Source organism: Pteronotus mesoamericanus, unplaced genomic scaffold (assembly GCF_021234165.1).
Source record: "Pteronotus mesoamericanus isolate MK-2021 breed Mesoamerican mustached bat unplaced genomic scaffold, CSHL_Meso_final contig_493, whole genome shotgun sequence".
NCBI lineage: Eukaryota > Metazoa > Chordata > Mammalia > Chiroptera > Mormoopidae > Pteronotus > Pteronotus mesoamericanus.
The window spans coordinates 838,138-862,576 of record NW_026555183.1 but is presented as its reverse complement, the minus strand read 5'-3'; the positions used below and the strand labels follow the sequence as shown (position 1 = coordinate 862,576).

At 47.4% G+C, this 24,439-nt stretch overlaps 2 protein-coding genes across 2 annotated transcripts; one reads left to right on the top strand and one right to left on the bottom strand.

Moving 5' to 3' along the window:
• Positions 1–698: 698 nt before the first annotated feature.
• TEX28 (testis expressed 28) lies at positions 699–11,199 on the top strand. Its single transcript, XM_054578120.1, has 3 exons — positions 699–1,414; positions 10,024–10,159; positions 10,843–11,199. Exons 1-3 carry the CDS (start codon positions 699–701, stop codon positions 11,197–11,199), a joined length of 1,209 nt encoding a protein of 402 aa, XP_054434095.1.
• Positions 11,200–11,650: 451 nt separating this feature from the next.
• LOC129074339 (long-wave-sensitive opsin 1) lies at positions 11,651–23,408 on the bottom strand. The gene is made up of 6 exons (XM_054578119.1): positions 23,297–23,408; positions 19,399–19,695; positions 16,706–16,874; positions 15,906–16,071; positions 14,173–14,412; positions 11,651–11,761 (listed from the first exon to the last, which is right to left on the bottom strand). The coding sequence occupies exons 1-6, from the start codon at positions 23,406–23,408 to the stop codon at positions 11,651–11,653; spliced, it is 1,095 nt and encodes a 364-aa protein (XP_054434094.1).
• Between the last annotated feature and the right edge of the window lie 1,031 nt (positions 23,409–24,439).

The following is a 24,439-nucleotide window of genomic DNA, read 5'->3' as shown; positions in this document are numbered from 1 at the left end:
AAACTGACCCTCTGAGCAGTTTATTAACTTGCCCAAGGTAGAGGGGTAGAGTCAGGATTTGAACTGGGTTTTGTCTTGAAGGCAGTATTCTTTCTGTTATCCTTCGCCATGTGAGAGATTCATTTATTTGTGTCACAATAGAATTTTTCACCCCGGATTATGAGCTCTATGAGAGCAATGAGTGTGTCTGGCTTCTATACCACATAGTAGGCAATCAGGAAATATCCAATGAACGATTGGATAAAGGAACAAATCTGTCAGGTTGTAAAGCTCTCTGCCTATTTCTTCTGTCTGCCTGGCAATAGCAATGCAGCAAGGTATATGGCTTAACGGGAATGAGTTTATTCCATACTTTCCAAGAACAGTTTTAAATTAAATGAGATGCACAATTGGTAATTCTTGGAAAAGAAGAAGCCCAAGAACAAAAGAGGAGGGTATGGAGGGGAGATTCTACCCACCTGGGGGTCATAATGAGGCACATCCATAGCGCAAGAAGTCACGCTGGAAAGGAGAAGGGAGGGGCCTGGAAGATGAACTCAACCTCTCTGTTCTGTGTTGGGCCCACCGTAAATGCATAAACCTTGCATATATATATGTCTGTGCATACACGTAAGTACGTTTATAGAGTGAGGCAATAACGTGTTCAATTCTGCTATTTGCAGCTTATAGAAAAGTACTTGTTTTTTATTTGTTTCCCAATGCAGGCAGAATACACCAGGAGCCCAAGTGCAACCCTCTCCTCCAACATTCCCTCAGTCAGGTCCCTGTCATCCAGTGAGGAGGGCTCCAGTGGCCACTCCAGCCTCTCGGATGGGGAGATGGCCCGGAACTTACAGGATAGTATTAAGCACCGCATCCTCTACCTCTTAGAGCAGCTGAGAATGGAGAAGACCAATCGGGACAAGAACACTGAGGGCTACCTCAAGCTGGTGTCCAAAACTGACCGGCATCAGGCCCCTCACATCAGGCAGGCCTTTGAGAAGGTGAACCAGCGTGCCTCTGCCACCATTGCCCAGATCGAGCGAAGGATCCGCCAGTGTCACCAGCAGCTGCAGGAGCTGGAGGAGGGCTGCCGGCCCAAGGGCTTAGTGTTGAAGGTGGAAAGCAGCCTGGACAGCTGCCAGCAACCTAGTGCGAAGGCTCCAGTTTTGGAGCCCCCCAAGCCAGGTGGGAAAGAATGCTTGTCCACCAACCCATCCAACAGACACTTCCCTCAGGACAGTCACTTCCCAGCCTTACAGAAGGGGAAGTCCGCAGAGAGAAAGAGAAACTTGCTATTGCAGAAGGCGAAGGAAGAGCTGAAAGAAGTCGAGAAGTTCCACCTTAGCCTCCAAGTATCCTATCAGAGCCTAGAGGAGAGGCATCTGATGGACCTGCAGGTATTTCTGGAGTCCCTTAAGGAGGAGAAATGCAGGTGAGGTGGAACCCTTTCTGCTGCCTTGGTTCTGGGGACAGCCCCCAGGATTGTCGGTAGGAGGGCGAAGGGGAAAGGAGCAGCTCAGCATTCCCCTTGGTGGCTGCCCCCCATACCTCACAATGAAGAAGGCTCACCCCCTGTCTGCGGTTGCACACCAGCTTGTCCCTCTGCTGGCAAATGAGCCTGTAGATCCAGGCCCCACCACGTGGTCCTGCAGCTGCGGCTCTACCTGGAATGGCAGAAGACAGCTGAGGTGGCGGTGAGCCCAGTGGATGCCTATCATCAGTTAGGGAGGCATTTTTGCCATCATGTCTCCTGAAGTGGTTGGTAGTAGACAGGACTGGAGTCACCTTGCCAGCCCCGATCCCTTCACCGGTGCTGATGGCTGAGCTGGGGCACAATGTCACTTATGGGATATTTATTCTGAAAATGACTGCCTACTGGGGAATGCTTTCTCCCCACTGTGCGGTGGTTGATTTTATTTTTGTATAAGACAAGACTAGGTCCACCCCACAAAAGGCAAACTCAAAAGATTTCCTCCATTCCTATTTGATCACTTCTCAGGGTCCCACTGGCCCTCAAAGGTTCCACACTCCCTCCTTTGGTCCTTGCAGTCTTCATTAACGCTGATCCTTTCTCTCCACTAGAACAAAAAGGGGGCTTTATCTTGTCCATTTCTGTATTCTTCATGCCTAAAACTGCCTGCCATTTGTAGGTAATGAATAAATATTTGTTAAATAAGTGGGAAAAAATGGGAGCGAGGGGTTCTCTTAGATGAGCCAAGATTCTCAGTATTTTCATGAAAGCAAGAACTCTGCAGTCCATTTAGTCTGTTTTCATGGGGAAATCTTACCTGCATTTAACTGCTTAAATCAACTGCTTGACAATTTTATAAAGGGCCATTAAAGTTTTGTTTTATTTATTTATTTATTTTTAGAGAGGGGGAAGGGAGGGAGAAAGAGAGGGAAAGAAACATCAATGTGTGGTTGCCTCTCGTGTGCCCCCTACTGGGGACATGGCGTGCAACCTAGGCATGTGCCCCAACTGGGAATTGAACCGGTGGCCCTTTTGTTCTCAGACTGGCGCTCAATCCACTGAGCCACACCAGCCACGGCAAGGGCCACTGAAGTTTTATGGGTCAACCCATTATCAAGTAAGATAACCAATCAGAATTACAGGTTTCTTTTGGGGAGGTGATTTTCATAGGACATGCCAACACAATCTAAAATCTTGGCACTCACTTTAAAAAAAAATCCTCACCCGAGGATATGTTTATTGATTTTACAGAGGAAGGAAGGGGGGGGGGAGAGACATGGATGTGAGAGAAACATCAACTGGTTGCCTCCCGTATGTGCTGTGACTGGGTATCTAACTCGCAATCTAGGTATGAGCCCTGACTGGGAATTGAACCCACAACCTTTTTTAGTGTGTGTATGGGTCAATGCTCCAACCAACTGAGCCACCTGGCCAGGGCACTCTTGGCACTCTTGGCACTCTTAAAGACCTCTTTGTCAAAATAACATTTCCAAGGTTGGATTTATATAAAGCAAGACTAGAGTTTGGTGGCAGTTATACTTATCTTCATACATGTCCATACTGCCCAGGCCAATGGGATTGTTATGCTCAGGTGAACTTTTAACCCCTTAAGTAAATCAGAATCTGCCAGCTGTGCAGGGGAGTAGGGTAACCTACCTCCTCCCAGACTCTGTGTGAATTCCACAAGCTTGCACTGCTGAGCTAGCCAACCCCCCGCCATTGGACTGTAACATGAGTGTGAAATAAACTTTAATTGTGTCCAGCCACTGAGATTTTATGCTTGTTGGCTACAACAGTTAGCTTACCCTGATTAATATATATTAAAAGCAAAAAAGCAGGTCTCTAGGACTCAGATTTACCAAGAGAAATGAAGAACAGGCTGAAGATGACTTTATGTAATAACAGTGAATACAGGGAGCACATTGCATTGTTCACTTGTAGTGTTCAGACACCCAGTTTAAAGATGGGGAGAGGTAGTCTCAGAGAGGCATAAGCAGGCCACACAGCTAGGAAGTACAGACCTGAGAACACGTCAGCATGTCCTGGCCTGGCTGTGTGGCTTCCTAAGCTAAGTGATGAGGGCGCAGGAATTCATTGCATTTTATATATGTGTGTGTGTGTGTATTATACGTGTGTGTGTGTATCCTTCCAATCTTTTTAAAAAACCTTTATGTGAGCTAGATGCAGACATAGAAAAGGGCATGTGACGTATGTTTTCAACTCAATGAAGTGTCACCCAGTCGCTATACCTGTGAATTCACCACCCAGGCCCCTGTGATTGTCATGTCTTCTCTGGTGCACCATGAACCGAACTTTCAAACTGAAAAGCCCTATGACACTTCTCAGGTAAATCTGTTTGTGTTCAAGAGGGCTTTCTTTTTTTATTTTTTAATTTAGATGAAATTCACAAAACATAAAATTATCTGCCTTAACGTGTATAATTCAGTGACACTTAATACATTCACAATGTTGTGAAACCATCACCTCTGTCTAGTTCTAGAACATTTTTATCACTCGAAAAAGAGACCCCATCACTGCTCCCCTCATCTAGCCCCTGGTAACCACCAATCTGCTTTGTGTTTTTATGGATTTGTTTATTTTGACATTTCCTGTAAATGGAATCATACAGTATGCTGTTTTTGTGTCTGGATTCTTTAGCCCAGTGTAATAATTTTGAGATTCATCTAAGTTGTGTGTAGGAGCAGTTCACTCCTTCCTGCTCATCAGTATTCTATTGTATGGCTACACCAGACTTTGTTTACCCATTCATCTGCTGCCAGCCGGGGCTGTTACGAACAAAGATGCTATGAATGTTCTGGTACAAGTTTTCTTGGGAACATACAAGGTGGGAAAAAAGTAGGTTTACAGTTGTTTGTTTGGAAAATAATACAATAATTAATAAATAATAGAATAAACTCTTGTGTTTTGCGTACTCACAACTGTAAACCTACTTTTGCCCCACCCTGTATACTTTTATTTGTGGAATAATAGAGTAGATGTATGTTGAAACGTTGATATAAGAGGGAAGCATTGACTGGTTGCCTCCCGCATGCACCCTGACTGGGGATTGAACCCACAACTTAGGTATGTGCTAGGTATGTGCCTTGACTGGGGATCGAACCGGCAACTTTTGGTTATGGGACGATGCTCCAACTAACTCAACCACACCTGCCAAGGCTGTATATTGAACTTTTAAAGAAACTGCCAAACTTTTTCATCATGGTTGTACCATTTTATATTCCCACCAGGAGAGTTGAGCGTTCCATTTGCCCCACATTCTGACCAACAATTGGTATTTTTAGTCTTTGAAATTTCAGCCTCTTAAATTCAGCCACAACTTGGTGGCCCCTAAATTCCAAATTGTGTCCTCCTAGCCCAAGTTTTTGAAACTTCAATACGACTGACATTTTGGACCAGGTGATTCTGTGTTGTGGGTGTTGTCCTGTGCATTGTAGGATGTTGACCAGCATCCCTGGTCTCTACCCACTAGATGGCAGGAGCACCCTGGAGGAGTTTCTAACAGAGTGTTCATGTGCCAGGGATACTTCGGTTGCCTCTTGAATGCCCCCAGCTGGGGACCTGGACTACAACTCAAGCATTTGCCCTTACTGGGAATTGAACTGTTGACCTTTTGGTTCTCCAGCCAGCACTCAATCCATTGAACCACACCAGCCAGGGCTAGAGGAGTTTCCTACAGCTGTCATAACAAATTACCCCAAGCTCTGTGGCTTCAAACAACAAAAATTTATTGTCACAGTTATTGAGGTCAGAAGTCTGACATCAGCTTTACTTGGCTGAAGTCAGTGTGTCAGCGGGGCCACGCTCCCTCTGGAGGCTCTAGGGTAGAATTTGTTCCTGGCCTCTTCCAGCTTTTGTAGTTTTCTTTGCTTGTGGCCACATCACTTCAGTCTTCAAGGTGAGCATCTTCACATCTCTCTCTCTGTTCTATCTTCATACAACCTTCTTCACTGTGTGTAACAGCTCCCTCTGTCTCTCTCTTATAACGATGTATATGATTGCAATTAGGGTCCACACATGCTCAGGAGGAGCTCCTCCGTCCCTGCTGCATTCCCCAGCCCTACTCCTGCTGCTTGATCCCCTACATCTGTTTCTCCACCTCAGATTTCTTACCCAAGTTGCAGGCCACTAGGTTCTAGCTCAATTTGCCAAAAAGCCAATCCTCAGGTATAGTCAAGAGTATAATCTTTTGCAACAACAATATAGTTTAGGACAATTTGTATTGGAGAAGGTGGCCTTATTAGCTTTGGAAGATTTAGGGGACATTTTGGTTGACTGGTTATCATTTTGTCTTTGTAAGAGCATTTTTCAGAGTGGTACATTTGCCTCTGTGACTATAGGAGCTAGACAGACAGGGGTCCTAGACTAAAAGAGGGACAGTGAGGAGAGTCAGCTGTGCTGCGGCCAGGACACTGCTGCCAGAGAGTAAGGAGGCTGGGAGCAAGGGACAGGGAGATTGAGAGAGTATCCTTATGAATTAACATCTTTTTATTCAACAATATATTCAATAATACATTTAAGAATATGTTCATACATTTTTATAAATACATTAATGAAGAATCTATTCATTGACTTCTGTTCGTGAAGAATGTATTCATGAAGATATGTTTGAACACAGTTACTATCTTGAATGTTCTCGTGGCTGGATCTTTTGTGGTAATGGAAAGACAATCATGGAGAATCTACTTTCAGGGCGGACACCCTGCCTCTCCCCTCTCTGTGGGCAGTAACCTTGGCCATGTTGTCAGCCCACTCTCTTCTCAACAAGGAGCAGGGCAGAGACTAATGGAATGTCCCTTGAAACACTGTTGTGAATTGTCTCCTGATGAATTGGGTTTCAAGAAACAAGTGTTCAGTTTATTAGCTGCCCGGGGGGCATCTCCATGTGGGTGTCAGTCAAGTTCTTAAAGCAGGACCAAATGCCTCCTGGCCTCACATTCCCTGTCTATATGATAGCGCCGTTGGTTATGTCTTTTGCATGTCAGAGCCACAGCCATAAGCCTGATCTTTCATTGCTGCGTTCTCCATAGGGCGCCAGGCCCCAGCCATTCTGTCTTCAGCGTTCTCCGGTACCTTTCCTCTTCTCCAGTGTCACTGCCCCTGGCTTGGGTCAAGCCTTCCTCAGCTCTTCCCCAAATCAAAGTGCTAGAATCCTCCCAACATCTGTCTTTCTGATCTATCCAAATGAGGAACCTCAAAGATGTTTTAAATTATGAAACATTCTAAACCCAGGGGAAATGTAGAGAATAACATGATCAACACTGTATACCTACCCCTACTTCCCAGCTTTCTCAAATCTTCACTTTTACCATTTTTGCTTCAAATCTTATTTTTTTAAGAAATATAACTTTAACCCTGGCCAGGTAGCTCAGTTGGTTAGAATGTTGTCCCTATATGCCAAGGTTGTGGGTTCGATCCCCAGTCAGGGCACATACAAGAATCAACCAATGAGAGCTTCTGGTCAAGATGGAGGTGTGGGTAGACATGCCTTGCCTCACTGCACAACCGTAAGAAGGGACACAACTAATTTAAAAGTTAAAAACACCCAGAACTGCCAGAAAATCACCCAGAAGAACACCCAGAACTGTGCGGAAGTTCATCAACCAAGATTTAAAGAAGCTATATTCATCCAGATGGGTAGGAAGGGTAGAGACGGGGAGTCAGTGCGGGGAGGACTTGGTGTGGTGGCAGCAAACCAGGGACGGAGAGTCAGACAGGTGGTGAGGGAGTGGCGGCGGTGAGAATGGGCAGCCCCATATTCACGGTAGATAAAAATCAGGGAGATACCTTGTGAGCGAGTGAGCCCAGCCCAAGGCCTGACTGCACAGCCTGGGGCTCCAGCGCTGTAAAAAGAAAGCCTCAGAACTTCTGGCTGTAAACCCAGTGGGGGTTGGGGTGGTGGAAGAAACTGCCAGTTTCAGAGCCCGGAACCGAAGCAAACCCACCCACCCCGGGAACCACAATCAGGACAGCAGCTGAAGGGGCACCAGTCACGTAAGGGAAGTGGGTAAAGTGACTGGAAATGGGGCAAGGGCCAGGCAAACCCCTAGAAGTCAGCCAGCAGTGGCTTTGTCCCCTCTTGGATGCCCCCTCAACACGGAGACACGGTGCCCCACCCTGGCAAATACCCAAGGGTCCACCCCACACGATTTAACAGGCGCACTGATATAGAATCAAAGTGGCTCTACCTAGCACGCAGATGAAGGGAGGATGCCAAAATCAGGAGACAAAGAAATATGGCCCAAATGAAGGAGCAGAACATAACCCCAGAAAGAGAACTAAGCGATGCGGAGATAGCCAACCTATCAGACGCAGAGTCCAAAACTGGTGGTCAGAATGCTCAGAGATCTCACTGAATACGGCAAAAGCATAAGGGAAGAAATGAAAGCTCTGCTAAGGGAAATAAAGAAAAATCCACAGGAAACCAACAGTGAAGGGAAGAAGGCTGGGGTTCAAATCGATGATTTGGAACATAAGGAAGAAATAAACATTCAACCAGAACAAAATGAAGACACAAGAATTCAGAAAAAACGAGGAAAGTTGAAGAAGACTCTGGGACATCTCCAAAAGAGCCAACATCCAAATCATAGGGATGCCAGGAGAAGAGGAAGAGCAAGAAATTGAAAACTTATTTGAAAAAATAATGCAAGAAAACTTCCCCAATTTGGCAAAGGAAATACACATGCAAGTCCAGGAAGTACGGAGAGTCCCACACAAGTTGGATCCAAAGAGATCCGCACCAAGACACATCATAATTAAAATGCAAAAGATTAAAGATAAACAGAGAATCTTAAAAGTAGCAAGAGAAAGAGAGTTACCTGCAAAGGAGTTCCCATAAGACTAACAGCTGATTCCTCAAAAGAAACTTTGCAGACTAGAAGGGAGTGGCAAGAAATATTCCAAGTGATGAAAAGCAAGGACCTACAACCTAGATTACTCTTCCCAGCAAAGCTATCATTTAGAGTTGAAGGACAGATAAAGTGCTTCCCAGACAAGGTAAAGCTAAATGAGTTCATCACCACCAAGCTGTTATTATATGAAATGTTAAGGGGACTTATTTAGGAAAAAGAAAAAGATCAAAACTATGAAAAGTAAAATGGCCACAAACTCACAACTCTCAACAACTGAATCTAAAAAAACAAAAACAAAAACAAACTAAGCAAACAACTAGAACAGGAATAGAATCATAGATATGGAGATCATTTGGAGGGTCATTCAGCTGGGAGGGAGAAAGGGGAGAATAGAGGAAAGGTATAGGGATTTAGAAGCATAATTGAGTAGGTACAGAATAAACAGGGGGATGTTAAAAACACTATAGGTAATGGAGAAGCCTAAGAACTTACATGTAAGACCCATGGACATGAACTAAGGGGGGATAATCGCTAGAGGGAAGGGGGAACTGGGTGGAGGGGATCAAAGGGGGAAAATTGGGACAACTGTAATAGCATAATCAATGAAATATACTTAAAAAAGAACCAATGAATAAATAAGTGGAAAAACAAATCAGTGTCTCTCTCTCTGTCTCTCTCTCTCTCCCCATTCCTCTCTCTCAGTTAATTAAAAATCAATTAAAAATTTTAAAAGAGAAAGAAAGAAAACTTTAAACAATTCACTTGAAGCTCTCTCATTAACCCTTTTCCTGGTCCCATCCTCCTTCTTCCCACCTATCTTCTTTAGCACTTATCTTTTCCATGCATGTTTTTATACTTTTACTACTTACATATATACCATAAACCACAGGTAGTGATGCTTTGTGTTTTTTAACAGCTTCACTGAGATATAGTTTATGTGCCATAAAATACACTGTTTTAACTGTACATTTTAATGATGTTCAGGAAATTTACTGAGTTGTGCAACCATTACCACAATCCTCTATTCGTTTTTTGTTTTAATAATAGCTTTATTGAGATATAATTCACATACCATAAAATTCATTAATTAAAAGTGTACGATTCAGTAGTTTTTAGTATATTCACAGAGTTGTGCACCCATCACCACTACCTCATTGCAGACCCTAACATTGTCATCATTCCAAAAAGAAACTCAATCCCCATTAGCAGTCACTTCCCACCTTTCCCTTTCCCAGCCCCTGGCAACCACTATTCTGTTTCCATCTTTCTGGATTGTTCTATTCTGGACATTTTCTATAAATGAAATTATACACTATGTGCTTTCTTGTGACTGCTCCATTTTTATAATCCACAGAATTTTATGGGATAACTACTACATGCCAAACACTGGTGCTGGGGCTACATAAGGAATTTAATAGTATACGAGGGTAATTTAGATTTTGATTTCTACAACTTCTAGTCTCTCTCTTTTTTGGTAAAGTTGCTACAAAAAGGGAATGGTAATAGGAGATAGATAACTATCAGTGTGGGTGTGGCTGAGGTGCAGACGTGGAGGGGTGTGCTGGCTTTGACTGGAGCTGGGGGCGAAAGGAGGAAGGTGGACCCTGAACCCAAATCTTGTCTTGATGTAGGACCACTCATTGCCAGCACAAGCTCTGGGCAGAGTACTCAGGGAGTATTACTTTCTCTTTTGCTCCCAAGACAAGCGTTGATGGAAGAACTGGTGAATAACCACTTGCAGGGGTACCTGGACGAGATTTACCGTCTCAAACAGAATCTGGCCTGCGCTGAAGAACAAATGGCCTATCTTTCCTATGAGAGAGCCAAGGAAATATGGGTGAGTTCCTCATGGGGGAGTTTTGAGAAAGGGCCAGGGAGAAGGAAGGGTGTAGGGATGAGAGAAGCAAAGGATGAGCCAATCTGTTCTGATAACCTCCAAACCAAGGAGAGACAGATCTTCAAGCTGTACCCCTGCTGAGGGTTTAATGGCAACTGACATATTTGTTTTAGAGCTGGCAGTGTCCAGTGTTCATGCCTCACTCCCCTGGCCCCTTAGCTGATCCGGGAACTTGGGCACTGCAGTTCTCATACTTGAACATACATCAGAACCACCTGCAGGGGTGCTGAAGAGTACCCAGGAGCTGCTGATGGTGCAGGGAACACCAGCTGGGAACCCCTGCCTTGTACCCTGGGGTGGCAAACATGGGTAAAGGATTTCCCTCTTCCGTGACAGATAGCATTACTCTCTTTCACACCTTACACCTGTCCTTGGTCAGCTGTCTCACAGCCAGGCTCTCAGTCTCAGGTCGCATTGGATGAGGGTTACAGAGACCTTCACTGTAACTGGGAAACACGGACTATCCCAAGATGGGGCCCTCAGCATGTGTGTGCTCTAGCTCTGGGCTTCCCTCCTAAATCTTCAGTTCGCCAACACTTGGTGTGCACCGCTTAGGAACTCAAGCAAATGACCGTACTTCCCTTCTGACCTCTTGTCGCGGCATGTGTTTTTCTCACCTGCAGGAGGTCATGGAGACTTTCAAGAGTCGTATATCCAAGCTTGAAACTCTCCAGCAAGTGACTCAGCTGGAGATGACAGAAAACTTCAGGAACTGTCCCCAGAAGTTTATGTTTCGATTTCTGAACCTGTTCCTCACACTGGCCACCATCTTCTTGGTCTTCATCTCTACTGTGTGCACCTGCCCCTTTCTGGTGTTAAATTCACGCCTGCGCGTGTGTGCCATGCTCATGCTGATTGGGCTTGGGGCACTGGCCTGGCAGAAGTGGCATGCCATCCCTGCCATGGACTGGCAGGCTTGGGTCACCTCCAGATGGAGACTGTATTCCAAGGACTCCAAGTCGCTATCAGATGGGCCTTAAAAAGGCCTAGGTTTGCTAGCTCTTCCCCCTTCCAGGTGTCAGGGCATCCAGCCAGCCCTCCTCAGACAGCCACTTCTCAGTTCTCCCTTTTGGATTTTATCAGCACTGTGAGTGGTGTGTGGATGCCTACCCAATTCACAGTTCCTTTTCTCACATCCTGCCATACCATCTGCAGACATGAGGTTTAGAAAAGATTAAAGTCTCTGAAGTGCAGTGCTGCTCTCCTCTCTAAATCCTTCATGCCCTCTTGTGACCCAGTGACTGAACACTCAGAGGCTCAGGTGCCTCCCCGCTGTGACTTTGTTGTTTTTGGAGAAGAGAAACTACATTTATTTCATAGGGATGGAGAAGAGGGGATGGTGGGGGTGGTGGCCAAAACCCCAGTGAGTGGGACAGGGGTTACATTTTCTGGTAGGAGGCATATCTTTTTGTTGCTGGGGCTGGAAGAGACTCATGCAGGTGACACTGAAGAAACAGATGAGGCCTCTGTTTTGGAGGTGCTGGAGAGTTCAGAGCTATCATCCACTTTCTTCCCAAAAAGCTGCAAGATGCAGTTTCGAAACTGGAGGGACAGAAAGTGTTACTCAGCAGAGCAGGAAGGGAGGATGTGCTATGCTAAAGGTAAAGCTTAGCTCATTTGGAGGAAGGTATTAAGTGTCATCTGAATGACTTAACACCTTCTCTTCCACCATTTAGAATCTTACAAAGTGAATGGAGGAAGGTTCAGGTTGTTCCTTACATATAGGGATGGTCTATTTCTGACTATTTGGTCATCTAAGTCATCTAATTTAGCAGCTCATGGTAACTATTGTGAGTCATATCATGTCCCCCGAAAAGACATGTTCAGGTCCTAACACTCGGAGTCTGTGAATGTGACCTTACTTGGAAATAGCCTTTGCAGGTGTGATTTAGATATACATTACCATGTGGTCATGCTGGAGTAGAGTGGGCCCTGATCCAATGACTGGTATTCTTATAAGTAGAAGGGAATCTGGACACAGACACACAGGCACAGAGGAAAGAAAGGCCATATGAAAGTAAAGGCAGAGATCTGGGTGAATCGTCTACAAACCAAGGAACAGCAAGTACCTACCAGAAGCTAGGAGGGGAGTACAGAACAGATTCTCCCCCAGAGCCCTTAGAAGGAACCAACCCTGCTGACACCATGGTCTCAGACTTCTGGCCTCTAGAACTGGGAGACAATATATTAAAGCCACCCAGACTGTGGTAGTTTCTTATGGCACCCCAAGGAACTCATACAGTGACCTGAGATGATGCCAGATAAGGGGCCCATGCATAGAGTGACCTGTCTCCAGAATGTCTGGGAAGAGACATTTTAGTGAAAAGGAACATGATTGTCATCTTGTTTCTATTCCATCAATTTTGAGGCCTGATGAGGACTAGGTAGACAACGGTCTAGCCACTACCTCATCTCTTTAGCCAAGAGAGTCTTCTGGCATCAGGGAGAGATCTGTTCCTTACTGTTTGACTCTTAAAGAGATCTGGGCCGTATTCATTTCTCAGATTATATCTCAGATCATCACTGAGCTAACCACAATGCTTGGAGAATGTAGACCAGATGTGTTTCCTATGCATTCCAGGCCTGTTCTTTACTACCGCCAAACTCAAACTCTCAGAAATAAAAATGTAATTGTTGAAACCAATAACAGAAGAAATGGGCCAAATAGCACAATCAACTCAGCTGAAGAGCTGGCAGATGAGGCCAAGGAATTCATTTGACGCATTCACTTAACATCTACGTAATGAGCGCCCATTCTGTGCCAGACTGTGTCCTAGGGGCATCAGCAGGGATGTCCTCATGGAGTTCCATTCCAGAAAGTTCTCCAGAATGGAACAGGAGTAACAATATGAAAAGGGTGAAAGAAAAGTTTGAAAGCCTGGGGAGGTCCAGAAGTGCAGACATCTGCCTAGGGTGGGGAGAAAAGAAAGACTCAAGCAAAGACAGTACTTGGCAAGCTGGTCTAGGATTCCACATACAAAAGCCAGACCTAAAAAGAGACCCATGTGAAATACAGGAAACAGGGATCAGGGATCAGGGATCAGGGATATACTCTGGGTATTAAGGTGCCAGGAATGGAATCCTGGGGAATCAACTGCAGTACTGCTCCTACTGAATATTCAAACATTACCAAAAGAATGCATGCTTAAGGAACTCAACAGAGAGTCAGAGCCAGGCAGGAGGGGGCAGAGCCATCGGGCAACTGTAAAATGGAGGAGCAGAGAAGAGCCAGTTGGAAGGAGTAGACTGGGTCTGCTGAAATAGGAGGTCCCTGATGGGGCAGTATTTCTGACCCGCAGATCTTTCTGGTCACCATCAAATCACATCACAGACACCTCTTAATGAAGTGAATGTGATGGATTCAAGGAAGAATAAAAAGGCAAATTGTACTTGGAATATGATGAGCCTCAATAGTCACCTATAACCTGCCAAGAAGTCTAGGGGTCATGTGGAGGCCCAATATGCCAGTCTATGCTGGCTGCCATCTGGCAAGACTTCGGGCAGGACCCAGGATGTCCCCCCTGAACTAATCTATAAGGCCACTAAAACCACAGGTCAGTGCAACCAGGAAGGGCCTCTTTTATGTCTTGGTCAGAGTTAGGGTTTGAAGACAGGAAGATAAAGATTGAGAGAAAAGTTGCGCCAATAATGGCAATAAGTGCACACCTAGGATAAATGCGGCCATGCTCAGGTAGTCCTCCGGTGTTTGAGCTCTAGGCTAGTCCAGAGGCTAGGAGAAGGGATGAGCTCAGCAGTACACAGGCATTGCAGGAAACGCCTACCCTCAGGCAGAGACTATAAAAGGATTCAGAGGGAGGGCTGCCTGGGGTTGGGTCACATGCTGAGCCTTCTCGGGTCATTGCCCCAGAGGCCAGACAAAATTCCAGGTGGAAGCCATTATGGGGCTCCTCCAGGGTCTATTTTTAGTTTGCTCTACTGACAGTGTGACTTACCTGCCGATTCATAAAGACATAGATAATGGGGTTGTAGATAGTGGCACTTTTGGCAAAGTAGGCTGGCAGAGCGGCCACCAGAGGGTGGAAGGCGTAGCCAGGGTGGGCAGCAGCAAAGCATGCAAAGAATGTGTAGGGCCCCCAGCAGAGACAGTACGCCAGGATCATCACCACCACCATGCGAGTCACCTCCTTCTCCGCCTTCTGGGTAGACTCAGATTCTTTTTGCTGCTTCGCCACCTGAGGGAGACAGAGAGTCATGCCAAGGGACAGTGAATGAGACAGTCCCTCAGGGCTCTGAATCTGAAGGGACTCCGTGTTCCTGTTGCTTGGGCAGCAAGTCTGGGGGGCAGTGAGTGATGGGCAGCTCAAGGATGGGGAGTTGTGGGGAGAAGGAGATGGGCCTACCTGCTACAGCACCTTGTCTAGACAGCAGCTTGCTCCCATTTAAGTGAGTACACATCTGGCCTGGGGGTGGTCTCGTGCCAGAGCTGCACAGGCTTTGAGTTAGCACACAGCTGAACCTGGCTGAGGTGGCCCTGAGCTTCGGCCTTCCGCGCTCTTGGCTTCTCTTGGAGCCCATTAGGAGTACGGGCAGGAAGGAGCTAAGGGGGGCTGTTCTTAGCCTCACCCGGTCCCTTATCAGCTTGCCTGCTCCTGTGCTCAGGTCTGAGGGGCTGGGCAGGAGGAGGCACAGGGGCTGGCCACTGCCTCCTATGGGAAGGGACTGATGGCAGGCGGCTGAGTGGGCATGAGGGGAAACAGGTCAGGCAACACATTCTGGAGCCTGGGCTCCACAGCTCAGACCTGATGTGGCCCAAGCCACGGCTGGACACCTGTGGGAGCCAGCTAAATTGGTTCTGATCCCTGACCACCAACAGGGTGGGGAGGAAAAGGGGGCTATGACAAACTGAAGGTAAGGAGATGAGGGGAGCTTATCTTGAGCCCATGTCCTCCATTCTAGAGAGAGCTTATGAGCACATGCTAATCTTATTGTGGGCACAAGCAGCTTCGCATAGGAAAGGTGTCACCCCAAATGGCCTTCTACCACCTGTGCCAAGCAGGATCCCAATAAGAACAGATGGCACATCCAGATCAAGCTAATTGTAGCTTAGATAATCGACAAAGGGGCAACTTATTTATGGTGTTCCGTAGACCACAAGGGGAGCACAGAGCTCTCAGCATCCCAGAACCTGACCTCACTCTCCTGTCTTGCTCTGATTTCCTGCAGGGGCTCCCCAGTGGTAGCCTAGCTGGCCCAGGGAAGTGGGGGTGTGGCTGTAGGCAGGATCAGCTTCCCAGGGAGAAGGAGGGTGGAGAGTGGGCCTGGGGGGCAGATGGCACCTGTGATATTCTCTCCTTAGCCTGCCTCAAAAGCCCAGTGAAGGGGACAAGGGCCCTCTGGTGGCAGCCTTTTAAAAACACTCCTTGATTTGCAAGTTTCACTTGTGCATCTGGCTGCTCTGGAACTGTCCTGGGTCAGGAGGAATGCACTATGCTCCTTTACTGGTCCCCTCCAATGGGAATGTGGGGTAATCCCTTCCCATTCTCTAAGGACAAGGACAAGGGATCCTGGGCTGTAACAGCAGTCCCAGAGAAATTGCAAGATTCCCATGTGGTTTGGGGACAGAAGAGCAGACTGGGTGACCCTCTGTTCCTGCCCAGACATCCCCGGCCTTCATGATCCTACCAGTCGGGGGTGGAGCCAGGAGGGCAGGGGCAGGGGCGCTTACAGCTCGGATAGCCAGCCACACTTGGAGGTAGCAGAGCACGATGACACTGAGTGGGATGATGCAGCATGTGGTCATGAGGACAATCATGTATGACTGCACCCCAGGGTACGAGCTACCGCTGAACACGTCTGGGCCGCATGAAGTCTTCAGGCCATGGGGCCAGTACCTGGATAGAAGGACCAGCAGCCTGTCTTGATGCATGCAAGGCAACCTGGGAGCCTTCAGCCCAAGCATGCCACTGACTTGGGTCGGGTTGTTGGATTTCTTTTTTTAATTGAGGTGAAATTCACATTGCATGAATCAACCATTTTTGAAGTGAACAGTTCAGTGACATTTAGCATATCCATTGTCACTATCTGGTTTCAGAACATTGTCATCATCTTGATTACATCCCCTTTTCACAATGGGAGGGTGAGGTACTCTCTTGCCTTCTAAGAACACCTTTGAATACCTGAATCATTTTTGTGGGGTCAGCTAGATCAGCCCATGGCCTGAAGATGTAAGCGTTTCTTCATGTGTTCCTGTGAGCAGTTCACACTTGGGAGAAACAGACCTTTCCAGAGGCTTGGAGACCATGGGGCATATTTCCGTGTTGCAGCCAGCTAGCTTCATGCATTCATAGACACTGCATGCTCGAAGGGGTCTCAGGGAGAGTCAGGTCCATCCTCACTTTATTCGCGGGGCCATGGAGACCCAGAGACAGAAAGCTATTTGCCCCCAGGGTCACAGAGGGAATCGCAAGTCTGACCCTCCCCTTTCTGTCCTAACAAGCTGCCTTCCTGGCACGCTGACATCCTTACCTGCTCCAACCAAAGATGGGCGGGGCCGTCCACACAGCAGCCCAGACCCAGGAGAACGTGATGCCTGCGATGGCCAGCTTGGCATCAAATCTCACATTGCCAAAAGGCTTGCAGATCACCAACCACCTCTCCCAGGAAATGATGGCCAGGGACCAGAGACCCGTGATTCCTGCAGGGGAGAGCAGACAGATCATGGCTTTGAGCCTCCTATGTCACTTCTTCCATGTGGACCAGCTGACAGTTTTCCAGATGAAGGGGCACTCTCCCCAACTACTTGCAAAATCTCATTCTCCAAAGAGCATTTTCAGGTCCAGGGAGCACTAGGTCTCTTGGTTAATTTCTTTTCCTAACACCAGCTTTTCCGTTTTTCCCCATGGGGCCTCCCCTTGCCCTTTCTGATTCGGCCTCTTGGTCCACGCACTTTCCCTCTTTCTTTTCCTTGGCCACCAGCCTTTCCTCTGATGACCCTGAGGTAACCCCTGATGGCCATGACCCACTGATATGCTGTGATTCCAGTCAACAGCTGTGCCCCTCCTGCCAGTACACACACGTTCCTTTCGGGCCTTGGAACCTCCTCCCTGATATGCACCACCTTCCTCCATTTGGCAGGAGGAGAAATGTTTCTGGTCCTGCTTAGACCCCAGAGGTATGTGCACAGGATTCAGGGGTCCATGAACTTGGGTGGGGAAAATGACATCTTTGTTCTCACTAACTTTTAATGGACACTGACATTTCCTTCCATTATGAGTGTGGCAGCACTAACAGTGCCTGTGACTTGGTCACTTTACAGAGGTGGCAGACATTTCCAATATCACTATGTTCATTACCACTTCGAAATTTCAATGGCGGTCAGGCCAGATCCAGTTATTTCATACTTTAATAAAGCATAAGGTCACTAATTCTTTGAAAAGTACCTTTCATACTATTTATTCAATTATAATATAATTAAATTTAGTATTATAATTTTAATAGTAATACTTTAAATGAAGAACTATGTTGCTAATTACTGTTTAATACTTTGATAACTGTATTTTAGTATCATTGTAATCCTTTGTAATCCTATGGATCTTGTGTGCATTTGTGAACATTCTTCTGAGAAGGGGTCCATATGTTTCCCCTGAGGGCCAGGGAACATCTGCGGCACTGAAACTGGTTTGGAAGTGCTAGCATCACTTTCATACCTACCTCATAAGGTTGTGGGAGGGTTCAACGTGTTCATTTAACAAGCCACCTTCCTGCCTCCATTTTACAGATGGAAAAATGGAGGAAGAACAGAGCAGTAAAGTAATTCAGTGGAGCTCACACCACTAGTAACTCAAATCTGGGGCCAGGCTCCCCCTTTCCCAGGTCCCTCATATCTTAGTGTCTCTTTCTCTTTCTATTGTTCACCTCCTCAGAATCCAAACGGGAGATCAGGTGACAATGAGACAAGCCCAAGTTAGGTGTAAAAGCTAACGACCCAGGTTTGTTTGGCCAGATAGTGCTCAGAAAGTTTAAAAATGGAACAGCAGGTACAAGCTGCAGCTGGCTTGACAGCCAGGGGCCTGGAGACAGGCTGTGTGTGATGAGTGCTGTGGTCCTTGGGCTCCTGCAATCTTAAGTGGACATCAAGGCTGTAAGTCTGCAGCCTTCTGTTCTCTCACGGGGACATAGTACAAGGGCCACTGAAGGCGACCTTGGCCTCATCAGGTCTGCCTATCCTCCTCTTCCTTGTTGGCCCCTGAGAAAGGAACCTGGTCTCAGGGCAACCACCTTTCCTCACCAGGTGCCCAACATGTGACAGATCTAACTTCTGCTCAAGCCTCCTTGACACTCCTGTTGATGTGGTTTTGGCTCCCTCACTCAGACTCCCTTCCATCTTCCAGCCTCTTTCTGGGTGTCCCCTTCTAGTCCCCTTCCCCCCAAAAAGGGTCTGCTCCAAAGGGTGCCATTCCAGGCTTGCCCGCCTCTTGTCATCTGCTCAGCAATTGCTCACCAATTGTCTGCCCACCCAGCAACCACTGACTGAGCCCAGCCTTCTTCGGCCAGCTTGCTCCATCCCCCTTCTTGTTCTGCTGACTCAAGATTCAACTCCTCCAGGATACGGTCCTTTGAGAGGACTCTTGGCACGGTGTAGTTACTATCTGAGATGAGGCCTCCTCTTCCCAGGACTTGGGAACACCTTGGGGCGGGGACCATGTGTGTAGCATCCTATATACCTGGTGCCCAGCACAAAGCGAGTACTTCTCAGCCAGTGTTGACCTGAATGGAGCTGTGGCCCACAGAGATGTTAGTGATGGGGATGGGAAAAGGAATCTGATAATTGTTTCTTTCCCTGGAAAAAACCAACACAGGTGAGCTGAAAGGGAACACATTCCTGATTTGGGTGGGAGCTCTGTTCAGGGTGTCCAGAGCCCTCCCCTCCCACATTGTTCTGGGGTCATGTGGCTCTATATCTGTCTCCTCACATGCCAGCTGTATGGCTCCAAACTGGCTGTTCCCAGGGAGAGCTATCTCAGAGTAGGTACTTGGGGTGTGTTGGACCTCACAGCCCCGCCCCCCGACCTCAGTGATGACCTTGGCCCAGTTTCCCCTGCAGGTCGGTCTCCCTTCAAATGTGCATTGCAGGTACACCTGGGGGTTTGCTGTGTGAGTGTTTCCTCTACGAACAGCAGGCTGGGTCTCTCCTGAGCCTGGGCCCTCAGCTGGCTTACCGCACAGGGAGACAGTATAGCCCTCCACGATGCACAGAGGGTGGCCCAGCACAAAGTATCCATAGATCTGGTTCACAACACTGATGGTGCTGGCGATGATAGTCTCTGCCAGGTCAGCAACTGCCAAGTTGACCAGGATCCAGTTCAGAGGGTGGCGCAGCTTTCTGAACCTCATGGTGGCCGCCAGTACAAGCCCATTAGTGAAGACAGATGCAATGACCACGAAGATCATCCAGGCACTGGTGAGGTGGTACACCCATCTGGGAGCAATATGGTAATTGGGGCCTTCAAAGGGGCCTGGAGGCAGGAGGTACAGAGTAGATAGCAGCGTCGCCTATCTGTACAGCTATACCCATTCTTCCCTTCCCCACCCTGCCCGAGCTTCCCCCTCAACCTTCCCACCCTCCTGCTTGCCACATTTGCAACTGGTTCTTTCCCTCTAACTTTGCCCATCTGCAAACAACCTGTCCTCTATCCTGTCTCTCAGGCCAGAGGACATGGTTTGGTGGACAGCTGTATGGGCATCTTTGAACTTAACAAAGTAAAACTCTTCATCATCTTCGCTGGGTATCTCTGCCTCTTCTGGTTCACCACCAAGGATGCTGGGCCAGCCCCCTGTGGTGCCATTGACAGGCTTCTGCTCCCCTGAACTCCCTACACCTCTGCACTGCTTTCCTTGGGCACTTCATGTCTTTCTGTTGAATCTTTGCTCACACTCTCCCCTGCACCTGGGTCCTCTTCCTTTCCATACCATAAAGTCCAATTCAGATGCCCTTGGTTTCCAGGAGCCTTTCCAGATTCACCAGCTGAGAGTCAGCTTGGCCCCTTGGGACTACCATGATGCGACTCTATGATGTTCTAGTATGTATTGGAGTTACCCCGAAAATACAGAGATTTAGTGTAAGGATAGCATGTGGGACTTTGAGGTGTTTGGAACACTCCAGCTGGCAGGCAAATGCAAGGGGCAGGAGCAGTTTCGAAATGAGGCAGCTTGAGTGTCCTTCCCAAACAACCCATGGAGTCTGGATTGGGCAGGGCAGGGACAAGAGGGACAGGGCAGGGACAGGGGCTGCGCATGGTGGTAGGGGAAGAGCACTCTGAATTTGGGAAGCCACAGTGGCGGGGCCTCTAGCAGTGCAGGTGCCCCAGCCTGCTCCTTCCTCCTGAAACCTCTGGGCCGGACTCATTTCATGAAGAAATGAGCACAAGAAGGGTATCCCACTCAATGCCCCAACAGAAGTGTTCTAAAAAAATGAAGGGAGGGAATCAGGAGTGGGGCAGGCAGAGAAGCAAGGTTCTCTTCGAATACACCTTGTTTTCTAGATTTTAATTTGGAAACCTATAACTTATTACCTAATTATAAAACAACATTCAACTTTAAAAAGCAATCCCTGAAAATTAAAAATGAAACAAATGGACCGAAATGCGTAGCCACTCGGCATAATCACATACAGAACTATTCTAAAGGACTTGAAAAGATAGTAGTTTGACTATGTGAACCTAGTGGCATATATTAAAGATAAAATGTTATTCTAAAGATAAAATAGATCCTGAAGATAAAAATATATCATCTTAAAGATAAAATGTCCAAATGTTACATCTTTGGTAATTATGGTGTTGGTGTCATATCCTGAGACCATTGTGAGCGTGTTTGGGATAAAGCAAATGATTAATTAAATGATATTCTAATTCTGATTCTGCCCAAAGCTCTTGAGAACGTGATTCTTGGTGGGAGAGAAAGGAGATACAGAGGTCAAACCCAACTGGCTCCACTGGGAAACCAAGTCATTATTTTGAAATGGGAGAGATTAAAGGGAAGAATCAGGCATTTCTCTTGCCTTTCCCATATACACCCCCTACCCCAGGAGAACACAATAATAGATGAGGGCTTGTTTTTCTTTATTGAAGTAGTCCCATTAACAAATAAAGACAGTCAGAATGCTATTTTTGTATTCCTCAGGGGTTTAATGGATGCAGGCATTGGGCTTCAGCAACTGCCAATGCCCAGGGGAAAAGGACACCCTCCTTATGGGGCAGTCTTGCCAGAACACCCAATAAATCCAGACTGCCTCTCAGTAGACCTTCAAATCAACTGCCAGTTTGCAAAAACATCCTGACGAATGAGGTGAGGGGGCGTGGGAAGCCACATGTGGGAAGACAACGGTAAAGTCTAAAGTGGGTGAGTTCAGAGACTCATTTTCTTTGACAAATAAATTGCAAAGAGGTCCAGGGGGAGCCTCCAAATCCAAAATGGATGACAAGACATATTGATCAATGGGAACATTGAAGGCCTTACGTGAGCCCTGTTTCAAGCAAACTGAAGAAATGTTTAAATGCTGACTGGGATTTGATGATATCAAGGCAGTGTTACCTTCTAGGTGTGATAATGGCATCGTGGTTATGTTTTCTAAAGAGTCCTTTCCTCTTAGAGGTGCATACTGAAGATTTATAGAGGAAATGGTGTGATGTCTTGGATCTACTTCCAGAAATCAGGAGGAGGGGTTACTGGAGAGGGTTACAGATGGAATAAGACAAATGATCAATATCCAGGGGTTCATTATATTTTTTTCTCTACTTTGGTAGATACTTCAATTTTTGAAAAAAAATACAAAAGGGAATCTTGGACATTGATGAAGGCCCAGGGGCGCCCAGGGACAGCACAGTTCCATCTCCATCAAGGATACTCTGGGGCTCGATCAATCAGCTCGATGCCAACTTCAGGGTTCTCAACCAGTGTGGCCCAGGAACCCTGTTGTTGATCACTGCCCTGGCCATCAAGAAACCAAGGCATGTGCCCTGGCTGGTGTGGCTCACTGGATTGAGCGCTGTCTTGAGAACCAAAAGGCCACCAGTTCGATTCCCAGTGTAGGGCACATGCCTGGGTTACGGGCCAGGTCCCTGGTGGGGGGTGCACGAGAGGCAACCACACATTGATGTTTCTCTCCCTCTCTCCCTCCTTTCCCCTCTCTAAAAATAAATAAATAAAAATCTTTAAGAAAGAAAAAGAAGGCAATCAATTGATGTTTCTTGAAAGAAAGAAAGAAAGAAAGAAAGAAAGAAAGAAAGAAAGAAAGAAAGAAAGAAAGAAAGAAAGAAATCAAGGCATGTGAGACATTCTTGAAGGAACCAATGGTCTTTGGTTTGGAGGAGGGACTTGGGGAGGGGTCCAGGGGTGGGGATCACTAGTGTCCTCAGCTCTTTGAGGGGTTTACATGCAAAACTTTTTGACTGGGCCACTCCCAGTGAAGAACTCAGCTGTCTCAACAGAGTTTTCAGTTTCTTTGGGACCTAAGCCCTCTCTTGACATGAGCCAGCTCTAAGTGGAAGAGTGGTCTTGGGAGTGGAGGGAGTTTCTTCCCTCCAGAATGTGCTGTGTAAGGCTGCGGGCCCCGGGGCACAAAGTTGGACAAGAGGACCAATACAGTCTCTTCCGACTCTAAGGTTCTAGAAGTCACTTGTCCCCTCCTCCAAGCCTCCTACTCTTGGAATTTTTGCCTCCTTTTGTCTTCAGAACATGCAAAGATGAGTCAGACCTGAGTCCTTCCCCAGACTTGAATATAATGAGTGCTCACTAGCAGTGTGGGGTCACAAGGAAAGAGTAATGAACTTTCATGGGACAGGGATTCTCAGGGGGTCTGGGAAGCCTGCGTGGTTTGAAAAAGCATATTTGATATTCTGATGTCCTTTTCTATTTGGAAAGGAACCCCCCATTCGTGTCATCATAAAAGCTAAGGGAGAAGACCTTTTCGACTGCTGACGATGTGCAGAAGACCCTCCTGGGTAGAGTGGGTGGCTGACGGCCCCCCCATATGGCCATATGGCCCCCCATATGGTCTGGTGTCCCGGGAGGGCTGCTTCAACCATCATAACCGAGCCTCCATGGCACCTGCTCTCTCACCTCTAGTGGCGTTGCTGTTGGTATAGGTGAAGACGCTCGCCTGGGTGCTGTCCTCAAAGCTGGCCCGCAGCTGCCTGCCTGCAAGCCTCTGGGGGCCCCACCACTGGGCCATCGCTCCAGAAAGCCCCATTCCGGATGCCCGCCAACAGTGGTGTTATCTGAGGGTTGCAGTGCTTTATACAAGCCTGCAGGATCCGCTTGGGCCTCCTCACCTTAAAAGCTCCCAAACCCTTCACTATCTGATCTCTTAATTGGGCCCTGGACTTAGACCTCCTCCCCCACCCTTTGCCTCCTGGCTCCTTAGGAGAGCCCATGAGGGCAGCTCAGAGAGATTTGCTTGGAACCAAACTCGTAGCCCCTGGTTTCCCAAGGTGGCTGCAAGAGCTGCGATAGACCTTTGCTCCTGTTTATGTGTCCTTTGTTCCCTTCTACTGTCAGCAGCTGCTTTTAGGTCAGGATTTTCAGATTTGGGGAGCAGCCCAAAGCTCAAGTCTGCCTTTCCCATCTGGTTTGCCCCAGAGTCCTGGGAGGTGGGGTGTGCTGGGAGGCTTTGAAAAGCTGAGTCCTGGAAATGGAGCCTCCTTGAGCATCAGGCCGTTTCTCTGGGCCCACATGGATGCAAGTTGCACTGGTAGGAGCCACTCCCCCAGGAGGGGAGAAGTAGACCTGGGGGATGGGGAGACTCCACTGTGCATCTTGCTTTCTGCTTCCCCCTGCTCCCCATGAACTGCAGCTCTTTCACTCACCAGGGTGCTCATCTCGGCAACCCTCCTACAGCACTTGATTGTGCCCACAGACACTCAGACCCCACCTGCTCAGGTCTCCCTCCTCTGAGTTCATGACTGTTCCTTGGACTGCCCCTGACTACAGCTTCCTCCTAGACTTGCCTTCAAAAGTGAAACTCTCAAGACCCTGGCCGGGTAGCCCAGTTGGTTAGAGTGTCGTTCCCGATATGCCAAGACTGAAGGTTTGATCTTTGGTCAGAGCATATACTAGAAGCAACCAGTGAATCCAAAAATAAGTGAAACAATGTTTCTCTTTGTCTCTCTCTCTCTTTCCTTGTCTTCTTTCCCCTCTCTCTCTCTAAAAATCAATAAATAAAATTTTAAAAAAGTAAACCTCTCAACAGTGTGTTCCAGACGG

Bases quoted from the DNA above. Each gene is read 5' to 3' on its own strand.
- LOC129074339 (XM_054578119.1), bottom strand. From the start codon at position 23,408: ATGGCCCAGTGGTGGGGCCCCCAGAGGCTTGCAGGCAGGCAGCTGCGG. The intron at 19,696-23,296 runs GTGAGAGAGCAG...TCCTGCCTCCAG, and splicing joins CAACAGCAACGCCACTAGAG to GCCCCTTTGAAGGCCCCAAT. The intron at 16,875-19,398 runs GTAAGCCAGCTG...TCTCCCCTGCAG, and splicing joins CTATACTGTCTCCCTGTGCG to GAATCACGGGTCTCTGGTCC.
- TEX28 (XM_054578120.1), top strand. From the start codon at position 699: ATGCAGGCAGAATACACCAGGAGCCCAAGTGCAACCCTCTCCTCCAAC. The intron at 1,415-10,023 runs GTGAGGTGGAAC...TTTGCTCCCAAG, and splicing joins CTTAAGGAGGAGAAATGCAG to ACAAGCGTTGATGGAAGAAC. The intron at 10,160-10,842 runs GTGAGTTCCTCA...TCTCACCTGCAG, and splicing joins AGAGAGCCAAGGAAATATGG to GAGGTCATGGAGACTTTCAA.